The sequence below is a fragment of the Sminthopsis crassicaudata genome, chromosome 1 (genome assembly GCF_048593235.1).
Source record: "Sminthopsis crassicaudata isolate SCR6 chromosome 1, ASM4859323v1, whole genome shotgun sequence".
NCBI lineage: Eukaryota > Metazoa > Chordata > Mammalia > Dasyuromorphia > Dasyuridae > Sminthopsis > Sminthopsis crassicaudata.
Genome location: NC_133617.1, coordinates 612498842 through 612511692, shown reverse-complemented (window position 1 = coordinate 612511692; position 12851 = coordinate 612498842). Strand labels below are relative to the sequence as shown.

Sequence of the window (12851 nt, the reverse complement as noted above, 5' to 3'; positions counted from 1 at the left end):
AAAGGGAATTCAATTAAACATTCTTTATAATTAAAATGGACATTATACAAGAAAGAAAAAAAAATAATGCATTTCTTCAGATAATATAACATTCATGTAAGATTTCACTTTTGTGTAGTGTAGCCTTTCCCATATCCATAATTAAGGGTTGAAATGTATAAATTTGTAATAGAAATGAGTAGAAAAATTAGAAAAAAGAAAATATGGGATTTTTTCCTTCTCATGATAGCTAAAAAAGTCTCATTATTGTGACTATTATGCCTGAATTTTTAGTTTATTATGCTGATCTATTTATCTGTATCATTTATCTATCTTTCTCTGGATTTATGTCTCTTTTTAAGGATTCTGATTGGTTGTAAGACTGCAGACTTTTTATTGGGAGTAGAGATGAGCATGGAATAATTTTTTTCCTTTTGGTGCACTTTTCTCTCAGGCTGGCTTCACTTGAAGTGTGCTATATAATAATGCAGAATCAAATCTTTTTTACTTCTAACCTGACTAAGTACTAGAACTGAATGGTATAATCCTCTCTAAGCACCATTTAGAAACAATTTCTTGATCTTGATTTTTCTGGACTGAAATCTCTTTTGACATTTTAGAAACTCATTATACCATAGTATCTCAGACTTCTCTGCTTCCTGAAATTCTTGACAGATCAACTTACATGAAGCCATTGCTGAAACTTCCAGTGCAAAGGAAATTATTTTCTTTATTGCATGCCAGAATATTTTTCTCTCAGCCATAATGATGGAAAAGATATTCATCAGGTCAAAACTCTTCCCATTATTCTTACTTTTTCTGCATAGGACTAAGTAGAACAAGGCTAATCTCTCTTCCAAATGACAGTGCTTCAGATTATATGAAGATTTTCTTTATTTGGGCACATTTTCAGTTCAAACAGCTTAATCCGTGAATTAAACAGCTAACTTTTAATAAATTTCTGTGTGCCATTCCCTTTGCTAGGCACTAGGGATTTAAGGGCAAAAATGAAATAGATCCTGCCTGCCCTTCAGGAGATTATATTCTTGAAAGGAGACAACATTGCATAATTTAGTGCATACATAAATAGATAATAAATAATTGTGAAGTTTTTGAGGGGAAGTTACTAAAAGTTGAAACAATTAGGAAAGTCTTCATTTAAAAGTTACTGCTTGAACAGAGGTTGAAGTGAGGGTGCAAATTTTTTTTTTTGGATCCTAATTCTGTCACCTAACATTAGGGAACCTTTCATATATACATCTTAATTGTAAACTTCATAGGCATACCATTTGCCCTTAATCTGAGTCATTTTTCAAAAGTGGTAAATAAAGCAGGGACTGTGGCAAAACCTTAGAGAACTTGACTAGAATTCAATATATGGATTAATATGAATTCATTCATCAGTGTTCTTTAGATCTGGCCATTCAAGCATTCCTGAGTATACTTAATTAATTGTTCCGTTATTTAACCTATATCCTTTTTATTGGTCCACAAAAAGACACTTGCCTTGCTACATTTAAGAGTGAGTAGTGTCATGGAAAGAACATTGAATTTGGATTGAGAAGAGCTAGATTTTTATCCTATCCTCTTTTTGCTTCCAGTATGACCATGGGTAATCCTTTAAAGTTTTTTTTTTTTTTTTAATTTTTATTTAATTTTTTGTTACCCTCTCTAAATCAATGATGTTGTCTATGAAATTCCCTTGATTTTGACTGTCCAGATAGTTACCACTTCTAAATAGGGAATAAGATTTAATAGTATATTTTATTCTTCATAGAGCCATGCTCGTTCACTTGTTCATAGTTCTCCCTGACCATTTCCATTTTCTAAGTGCTCACAGACTACAACTTTATTTATGTGGTCTGGAATTATGCCAGAAATAAGTCAAGATTATTGACTTAGAGTTACAAATGTATCTAACTTGTTCCACTTTTTTTTTTCAATTGGAGCACTTCTTCATCTTATTTCCTAAATTACTTCTATTCTTCATACTTTTGCAGATCTACTCCATATATTCTGTATATAATTTATAGATACCTTTTTTTCATGTTGTCTCCCCCATTCAAATGGAAGGTACCTGAAGACCTTAATTTTTATTTATATATTGTTTTCTCCATGGAAGTACAAGACTATTATGAGACATCCTTCTCTTTTTTGTATCTCTGGTTCTTATCACAGGGCCTGACACATAGCAGGCAACTAAAATGCTTGTTGATAGATTGATTTATAGATTTTTAAAATTAGAGCATCTGTTCAGTACTCAAATTTGCATACTCTTTTAAACCTAGTGTCTTGAAACTGTGTTTTATTGTCATTATGTTTTATTGAAGACAATGCTATTATATTTCTTAACTTGAGTTTTAAATGACTGTTTCATACTTCCTATTGTGAAGGTCATTTTCTTTATTAAAGGAACCAATTATTAGCTGATAAATGTTGTGTTTTCCCCCAAATTATTTATCATTTTCCTTCTCATATCTTTGTTTTCTTCTTCCTTCCCCTACCCCCCCCAAAAAAAAGAAAAGGTGTAAAAAGCTCCCTTTTACATTGTTTACAAACATTGATTTATTCATAGCTTAGAATTCCTGATATCCATTATCATTTGCTATGTAATCTTATTTGAATCTTTCCCATGTACATTTTTAAGCTGTTAATTAGTGAGTTTCCTATAGGGTCACTTCCTTAATATAACCAAATAGGAGAGTAGAAGATCTACTTTGGCCTGACCCAAACCAAACCCACATTGCTCTGTATCATCTGTTAGAAAACATTATATATAGTTATTTGGAGGTGCCCCACAGAGTAATGCTACTCTTATTTATATGATTAGATTACTTGAAATAATATTCGTATGAACAAGAATGTGTATTGAAGAAGTGATAAATGTCTAAACCCAAACCTGTAATTCTTTCACCTCCTGTTCCCTGAATTGGATGGCTTATGCCTTGGCCCTTTAGTCTCTGATTATTCTTTCCTTCTGTGAAATGGATTCTACCTCACAGCTTTAATCCTATGGTAATAACTTCAATTTTTGATTCCATATCAACCTTTGACCTAGCCAAATTCTTGGGCTAGTTCTTTTCAGGACATCTCTCTTTAAATGTTCTTTCTTCATCTAAATTAATTTCTCATCAAAATCAACTTTACATTCTAATTTCCATTTTTTATAATGATGTCATACATTATTGCCCTAGTAGTCACTCTTGTTCAATTCTCCATTTCTATTCTTTACTCAATCCATTACCACATTCTTTCTCTAAAATGTCTCAAGCATATTTATTTAGTCTTTCATGAAGAGTGTCAGCCTGCCAGGCTAGACTTTTATCATCTCCTTCCTGGGCTAGTGTAAAGAGTGCTTTTCTCCTGAGTAAGTATCTGTGGTTAAGGGAGATGGTAGTATATGTAAAAATGAATAGAGCTTCAACTGAAAATAAAATAGGTGAGGGGAGCTAGTGAATTAGGAAGATAAGATCATTAATGGAGAAGAATAAAAAACAATTAACTATAGAAAGGTTGCCAGATTAAAAAAAATCTAGATAAATGTCTATGACTGGGTTAATTTCTGAGAAAAGGAATAATTAAACATATGGGTAGAAGAAAAGAGTGGTTGTCATAGTGACCAAAGAAGGCATTTACATGGCATTTTGTCAAATTTAAAATTTTCAAACTTTTGAAAATCTAATAAATAGTTTTAATGAGAATAAGTGAAAGCTTGACTTCTTTAGCAGATATATCCAATTACAGTAAATATGTTCATTTTTATTTTTATTGAAAAATTAAATAATATTTCCACTTCCAAATTGCCTTCTCTTCTTTTTTCCCCATTCACCAAGAAGGCAAGAAACACAAAACCTATTACATAGATGTAGTACAAAAGGAGTTTCCACAATAACCATGTCTTAAAAAAAAGAAAGAAAAAGAAAAGAAATCATACTACTGTTTGTATCTGAAGTCACCTGTTTATCACTTGATGGTGGACAGCATGTTTTAGGGAGTTCTTAGGAATTGTGGTTGATCATTGTGTTGCTCAGATTTCATAAGATTTCCAAAATTGATTATCTTTACATGATCCTTACTATTGTATAATTTTTTCCCCCAATTCTAGTCATTTAACCTTGCATCTGTTTATACAGGTCTTCCCAGGTTTCTCTGAAATCATCTCCTTCATTTTTTATAGACAGTTTTTTTCAAAATCACATTCATATACTATAGATTGTTTATCCATTCCCCAATTTATGGAAATCCTCTCAGTTTCCAGTTCTTTGCTACTACAAAAAAGAAGCTACTATAAATATTTGTTGTCTCTATGGTTGTTTTTGCTCTTTTATTGATCTTTTTGTGGTATGGACCTGGTATCACTATCACTGGATCATATTATATGCATAATTTAATAGCATTTTAGTAATAGTTCCAAATTACTTTAGAGAATGGTTGGGCCAGTATACATTTTCATTGATAATTCATTTATGTTTCTGTTTTCCCATAACCTATTCAATATTTGTCCTTTTATTTTTTCTGTCTACTTAGTAAATGTATTCTCAAAGAAGTTATAGCACAAGCAAAGAGATTGTGTTTGTAAATGCCTGCACACACACACACACACACACACGTGTGTGTGTGTGTGTGTGTGTGTGTGTGTGTGTGTGAGAGAGAGAGAGAGAGAGAGAGAGAGAGAGAGAGAGAGAGAGAGAGAGAGAGAGAGAGAGAGAGAGAGAGAATGAGAATATGAATATGAATGGATTGAGAGCTGATCTGGTCTTGGATTTGGGAGTAGGAAGGAGAAATTCTGAATTCATTTTCTATCTCTGACATTGTTTGAGTAACTACTTTAGGCAAGTCACCTGTCATCTCAGTTTCCACTTACCATTCTCTAATTTTCTCTAAGGGAAGAAACTTAATCCTTTAGAAGTTTTTTATGCTAATGAAATCACAAATTCATTATGCATAACATAATATGGAATCTCCATTAATAATTACACAAGAAAACATATACAGCCATTATATTTCATTTAACTGAAATATTATACTATACCTTTTTCTCTGGGATATATATTTTCTTAATATGGGCATTTATTTCTTTCACTAATTTGCATTGTTTCACTAATTACAAGGTTAAATATACATACATAATGAAAAAAGTGAACTTAGTTTTTAGATTTATAGCTCTTGACCTAGAAAGACCTTAGAAATGATAAGGTGAATGATTTCATTTTACATTTGAGGTTTAGTGTCTTATTTGAAGTTCAAAGTTAATAGGTACCAGAGGTAAGATTTGAATCTAGGACTTCTGCCTTTAGAATCAGAGATCTTTTTGCTGTTCTATGTTCAAAAATAATGCTTGAAAATTTAAAAAGTACAAAAATATTTTAAGGAGTATTTTTTAGTTAAAAAATTGTGCTTGATAAAATGTCTGAAATGTTGCTTTTACTTTTTTAAATTAATTCATTGAATCTTGTGATAAGGTATCATTGTTTTTATTGTGGAGGATAGGTTAATTTTGAGTAACTGATTTGTCATTGACTATACTATTTTTAACACATGTATGCATATAAAGATAAATGCTATAAATTCTGTAATGTGCTATACCTTTTTTACTTAAATGTCTCAGGCTGTTCTTAATCACAATTTACTCATGTCTAAAACTGTTTTGAAAGGATAATATAAGGTTTTTGAAAAAAAATTAAGCATTTCATATATTAAGTGTTCTGATCAATCTTTTCTTTGTTTCTTGCAGTGTATCCTATTCAGTACATGTATCAGAAGATTATCCAGGTAAAGTGTAATATTTCTATGTATTAATTTTTACTACTCTTACTTGCCTAAAAAGGATTACTTTTGAAGGCTTTGGATGTGTCATCAACATTTTTTGGCTTGTTATATTCTGAAATCTGCTTTTGAGGACTATGAAGAGATAGATGCTTCAAGTATTTTGTTAATTGGGTAAACTAAGGGTAATAATTACCTTAACTTAAATAACTTAAATAATTTACTTAACTATAGTAAAAACATTTTGGAGTTTTGATTGATTTTTTTAAAATAATGTTTTCCTGACCTTGTTTCAGATCAGAACCAGTAATTCACAAATGAAAATGAACATTTATAGCAAAAAATGAAACCTTTCAATTACATTAATAATATATTATTTCTATAACTCAGGATGATCCAAGATGGCCCAAAAGCTAGTTTTGGAACATTATTTAAGTCTTTATGAAGTTCAGTCTACCTCCATTTACAAAAGCATTTCTCACTCTCTTCCTCATATTTTCACTGGTCTGTGATCACAAAGATAAGTTTATGGTGACAAAATTAGAGTTGTTTGCAAAAAGATTTTGCTATGGACAAATAAAAAAAATGCAAAAAAAGAGGTGAGAAGATGGAGGAAGGGAAACGTGTTTCTTTCCTTTTAGGAGCATGGCCTTTTTCCTCTAGACATAAAATAATTCCATCTATTCTGTGATCATATGAGTAATTTATATTTTTCATAATAGAAAGGTCATGAATCTTTTTGTAGCTTCTTTATAGTCCTATCTAAAAAACAAAGTGTTTCCTATGAATTATGAAATATGGTACATTTAATATTTAGCTATCAGTGACCTTTGTCTTTTTGTTTGCCTCCTCAAATATCTCTCGTATTTTTTTGTTCTGTTCCTTTTTGGGTCATTATTTTATCATACCATTATTTCTTATTAATCTACTTTGAATTATCCTATTTCCATTAGAAAAGATATATTTCCCAAACTATTCTTTCTATTGCTGACTCTAAATGACTTATTTTCAAGGAAAAATAAAAAAGAGTAACCAGAGTCCATGGATTATTTTAACCTTCAATAAAGAAAAGAAGAATTGTATTTGACCATAACCCACCAATAATTTCTTCAATAATTTGCCATATTTTGGTTACTTTATAATAATCATGAAGATATGAAAGTTGATACACAGTGTCAGTTTTTCCCATTAAAATATAACATCACAAAAAGAAGAACCTGATATGTGTATGTCTTATAATTATGGCACTTATTTTCTTCCAGGGAAAATCTATAAATTACTTCATTTTGTTTTAATTACATGTGTTATTCAATGTGAAATATGCTTTCCTTTTATGATACAATAAATTTAACATTTACTTGGTAGTATTCAATCATATTCACTAGAGAGTTAATGCTCTGATATTTATTTTAATGGTGAACATTGTTAATAAAGCAATTAAATTCATACACATATATAATATGCACACATATGTATTTAAATATGCCTTTTTAACATTAATATTTTTAACATTCATTATTTTGAGTTTTAAATTCTTTCTGTTCTTGTAGTTACTCATCCACCCATTGAGAAGGCAAGTAATATGATATCCATTGTACAAATGAAGTCATGCAAAACATATTTCCCTATTAACCATGTTATTAAAAAAAAACCTGAGAAAAAATTTTTAAAAGCTTCAGTCTCTATACATAATTCATGAATTTTGTATCTAAAAGTGCATAGCACTTTTCATCATTAAGTCCTTTGGAATTTTCTTGAATCACTGTATTGATCAGAATAAATATATTATTGTTACTGCTTATAATGCTCTTTTGTTTCTGCTCACTTCATTTTGCATCAATTTATTTAAATCTTACCAGTTTTTCTGATGTAATTCCCTTTATCATTTCTTATAGGGTAATAGTACACCACAAGTTGTTCAGCCATTTCCAATGTGAGGGCATCTCTTCAATTTCCATTTTTGCTGCCACAAATGTACAGCACAAGTACTGCTATAAATATTTTTTGTACATATAGGTTAGGTTACCCTTTGGGCATAGTTTCCCATTGCTTTGAAGAATGGTTGGATCAGTTCACACTTCTACCAACAGTACGTTCATGTCCACATTCTCTCCAACATTTATCACTGTAGATTTTTGTCATATTGGCCATTCTGATAAGAATGAAATGATATCTCAGAGTTGTTTTGATTTGCATTTCTCAACTTAAAAGTTATTTAGAGAACTTCTTATCACTATAGATAGTTTTGATTTCTTCTGAAATCTGCCCGTTCAGATCATTTGACTATCAGCTGGAGAATGGCTGTTATTTTTTATAAATTTGGTCATGTTCCCTATATAGTTGAGAAATGATTCTTTATCAGAGAACATTGCTGTAAAGTTTCATTTCCAGTTTCCTGTTTTTCTGTTTTCCTTCTGATTTTGGCTGAGTTAGTTATGTTTATGTACAACCATTTTAATTTCATGTAAGCAAAATTATCTATTTCAGTTTTCATAATCCTCTCTCTTGCTTGAACATAAACATAATATTTATCCATAAATTTGAAGATACATTTGTTCCATTCTCCCGTAATTCACTTATGATGTCCTTCATGGTCCCTAAATCATTTTTTAATTTTGATGTTATTTTGGTTTTTATGTATGTGTTTATACACAAATGCACATACTATTTTTTTAAATTGCATGCTTAAATCATTGTTTTGTTCTTTCTCTTTTACTTATGTGTTTAAAGATGCAAATTTTTCCCTAAGTATTTTCAATTTTATTATGTTATCGTTTTATCATTCTTTCATGAAATTATTGATTGTTTCAGTGTTCTTTGACCCAAATCATCTTTAGGATTAGGTCATTTAGCTTCTGGTTCACTAAAGTTGCAAGGAGTTGCAGATTAATTAAATCAGTATTTTTATTCTCTTGAAGTTTGTTATTTTTTTCTTACATAAGTAAATATTATTTCTTTTGTGTTTTTATTTAGGTGTCAATACTGTTTTTGAGATTATTGAGTTTATAATAAAAGTGTTTGAAAAGCTATAAACCATTAAAATTGATTTTTCCTTTTTATATTTGGGCAATCCTGTTAATATGTCTTGCGATGTATCTGAGCCTAATTTTACATAATTTCTTTTATATGTAATGGGGGTATATCAGTAGGCATTATTCATCCTTAGGAATTATGTGTCTATAATGGTATAATAACACAGCAAGTATACTAGAAAGATTCAATTGGTGGAACTAAAAATTATGCTTGAGAGAACTTGACAGTTCCTTTGCATTCTAATTTTCTGCCCACTGCTTGGAGTACTCTTAAGACATCCTTAAAGCATTTTGTTCAGAGTTATTATAAAAATAAAATCGGTAATTAGGATATGAATTAGTCACTGAGCATAGCATGATACTATGTTAATCATTAGTATACACATACTTCTTGTATATCGGCATATAGATAATCACATTTTTTTTCTTTTGAATTGTTTATATAATTTTTTCCTCTAGTAGGTGGAAAATCAGCTTTACCCCTCCTGATCCTTTTTTGAAAAGAAAGCACTTTATATAGATAAATGTAAGTTATGATAATGTCAGTTAGAATGCTTGATAGTGAATAATTCAATGACATATAGTTAGGGAAATTATCTCACTAGCTACCATGGACAGCACAGTAATCATCTTGTCAGTTGTCATCACAAAGTACTGCTGGATGTGCTGTCCCTTGTCTAGTGGGCTGCAAGTAGAAATATCACAGGTCTGTCCTGAAATGATAAAACTAATCAGGCTACCTAAGTAAGGTAAGCCTTACTTGGTCATAGGAAGAACCATAGATTCAATCCTTAATCAGGTACTCTCAGATTGACCCTTTTCATAATTTCATAATTGACCCTTTTCTCCCCCATCTTAGATAGTTCTAGGCCAAAGATAGCTCTGGAGCTTTCCTCACCCCTATTTTTAGGAGGATTTGTCTTAAAATCTTAATAAGGAAAATTCCCAAACAAAGAATCAAAATGTTGATTTCATATTAAAAAGGTTATTTGACTTAGTATTTTAAAAGGATTTTTAAAGGATATTTTCTTGAATCAGATTTATAAAGGAAGTATGACTTTAGGGTACTGATTTTATCAATAGAAATTATATTCTGTAGAATAAGATTTCAAAGATCATCTAGTTTAAGCCCCTTGTTAAAAAAACAACAAACTTTTAGACAGTTAAGTGATTTCAAGATCATTAAACTTAATAGCAGAAAAAGCTAGGTTTCCCCTTTTCAGAATCCCAGTTTCTATGTGATTTAGTTCTGCTCCCTCTATAAAATGTACATATACCTTTTTGAAGGTACATGTTTAAAGTGGAGCTGACCAATTCAAATCCATTGCTACTATTTCATTAAATTTTCTTACTTAATAGTTTGTTTTTGAGATACCAATTTAGACTATAGTTTGTGAAACTTAGAAATAGTAGTCCATACAAGTCACACATCAATTTCTCTGTTGCAGTATTGGTAGCAAAGTGAACAAAAATATCTAATCATGGGCAAGTAATTTAAACTCTGACTTCTCAGTTCTTTGAGATGCTAAGTTACAAGTAAATTTGAATATCTGAATCAATGGAGGGAACTCTGATAGGTTTAATTATTAATTATTTAATTATCCTCTTTATAGAAATGATTCTTAAATGCACAAATCTAACTCTAATTTGTTTCATTAGGGATAGGCCAACTATAGTTCACTTACTATCTGTTTTTGTACTTTCTTGAGATTTAAGAATATTTTTAAAATACATTTTCATATTTAATAGTGCTTTATTTTAAAATCTACAAAATACACTTATTTTGAGGCAGTACACACACACAAAAAAGGCTGCTTAGGGATTTGGCCTCATGCTGGAGGCCCATGATATAGTTGTACTTCTACTATCTCAAAGGTATCTTGAATTGGATACACTATAGGCATCTCAAACTAAAGGATTTGAAGGGTTTAAAAACTCTTCCCTTTCCCCACCTTCCATAAAGACTGTCAAAGTCACAGAATCTTCTCTGTCATTCAAGTATACAATCTAGGTATTATCTATTCCTTGAAATTTCTCTCAACAAAATTCACTTAGTCATATCCAATCTTGAGCCAAAGCTTATCTTCTCTATCTTTATAACCTCCTATATATGTTGTCTTCTCTCCATTAGCGATTCTAGTTGATGTCTTCATTATCCAGATTACTCAGAGAGCCCTATAACTTTTCATCCTATTGTAAGTCTGTTCCTTTAGATTGTAATATTTTACTACCATTGTCATCCCATTACAATGGGATTCCCTTTTATCTTCAAGGATCAACTGAAATCTTGGAAGATGGGAAAGTTTTAGAAACTACATCTAAAGATTCTTTATGCAGACCTGAAAATAAAATAAAATAGATTCTTTTAAAAAAATGAGACTAGAGAGAACTAGGAAAACATTGTACATAGTAACAGCAATATTATGTGTTGATCAACTATGATAGACTTAACTCTTCTCAGAAATGTGCTGTACCAAGACAGTTCCAAAACATTTGGGTTGAAAAATGCCATATGTAATTTGAGAGAGAGAGAGAGAGAGAGAGAGAGAGAGAGAGAGAGAGAGAGAGAGAGAGAGAGAGAGAGAGAACACGAACACACTAGGGATATTGAATGCATATTTAAGCATAGTATTTTTACTTGTTGAGGGGGGTTGTTTCATTTGCTTTCTCATGTTTTTTTCCCTTTTGGTATGATTTTTCTTATACAACATGACAGATATGGAAATATAGTTAAAAAGATTGTACATGTAAAACTTGTATCAGATAGCTTATTATCTTGGGAACAGAGGGAAGGAGAAAAAATTTGGACCACAAAATCTTATAGAATGAATGTTAAAAACTATCTTTATATGCATATAGAAAAATAACAATATTGAAAAAAAATAAGACTAGAGAAGAAAGAAAACCTATATGGTGGAATGGCAGAGAAAGAAATTTAATGAGACCTTATGATCTCATTAGTTTTGAGATGCATACTAACTAGCCACCAGTGATGGTACTTGTATAACCTGGGAGAAGGGGGTCCCAAAAAGTAAGGAATGGAAAAGGTATGCAGCTTACCTCCCATATGTATTTTCAGACTTATTCTAATTACTTGCCTTTACTCTCTGTTCTAGTCAAATAAGTTGTTCCCAAGCTTGAGATCCCATTTCCCTCTTGCCTGCCCCCCCACTCTTTGCCAGTTCTTGATGTGGCTTACTAATGCCACCTGCTCATCTAAAAGCTCTAATTTTTCTGGACTTTGGAACGCAGATTAGACAGAAATCCAAGACAGTGGATATTATCAAAATGTAATGTTTATAATACATTTTTAACCATTTACCATGTATGAAACCATTGTCATTTTTATTAGTTTTCTATCATTCTTTTTTTGTGTGTAACCAATACAGTTTTGGTGCATTGAATTCTTAACACCATTTTCCCTATAAACCTGATGTTGTTTTTATTGTGTCATTTTCCATAGTATATTGATAGAAGATATATGTTGCATTATAGTAGAATTCAATTATATAGATCTAGAGGAATGATCTCAGAATCATGTAGTAAATTGAGTCGTCTTAGAAATGGGAAAACTGAAATCTAGGCCAAAAAAAATGACTTAGCTGAGTTTTTATAAGTAGTCTCAGAGATAGGCATTGAATTTATGATCTCTTAATTTGGAACCAGTGATAGACATACTATATCATACTACTTCCCTTAAATGATCCTCATATGATTTTTTTTTATCAATTCACTTAATTTCTAGATTAACTCTATAATTAACTCTCTCTCTAATAATTATAAATTGTCAATGAATTGCAAATCTGATTTGGAAATGAACATTGAATATCCAGATTATAAAGAAAACACTATATGAATTAGGTCACTCATGGCTTGGAGAACTCAACTCCTAAGAATATTACAGTAAGCATGACTTAATGGATTTGAGATCTATGATATTCACTACAAATACAAAATCTTTACTGACTGGCCCACAAAAAGTTAGTCTTATGTGACCTGAAATTTATTATATCCTGGTATGGCCACTTAGTCATAAGCAATTGTTAGACACTATAGATATAAAAATACAAAGAA

At 30.7% G+C, this 12851-nt stretch overlaps 1 protein-coding gene across 2 annotated transcripts in view; it reads left to right on the top strand.

The window, feature by feature from the left end:
- The window catches only part of PARP8 (poly(ADP-ribose) polymerase family member 8), a 229707-nt gene that overhangs the window by 107513 nt on the left and 109343 nt on the right, over window positions 1-12851 (top strand). For both annotated transcript variants that reach the window (XM_074282550.1, XM_074282549.1), the window contains exon 4: window positions 5714-5751. In XM_074282550.1, coding sequence (XP_074138651.1) covers window positions 5714-5751 — 38 coding nt within the window. The remainder of the gene's footprint in view (window positions 1-5713; window positions 5752-12851) is intronic.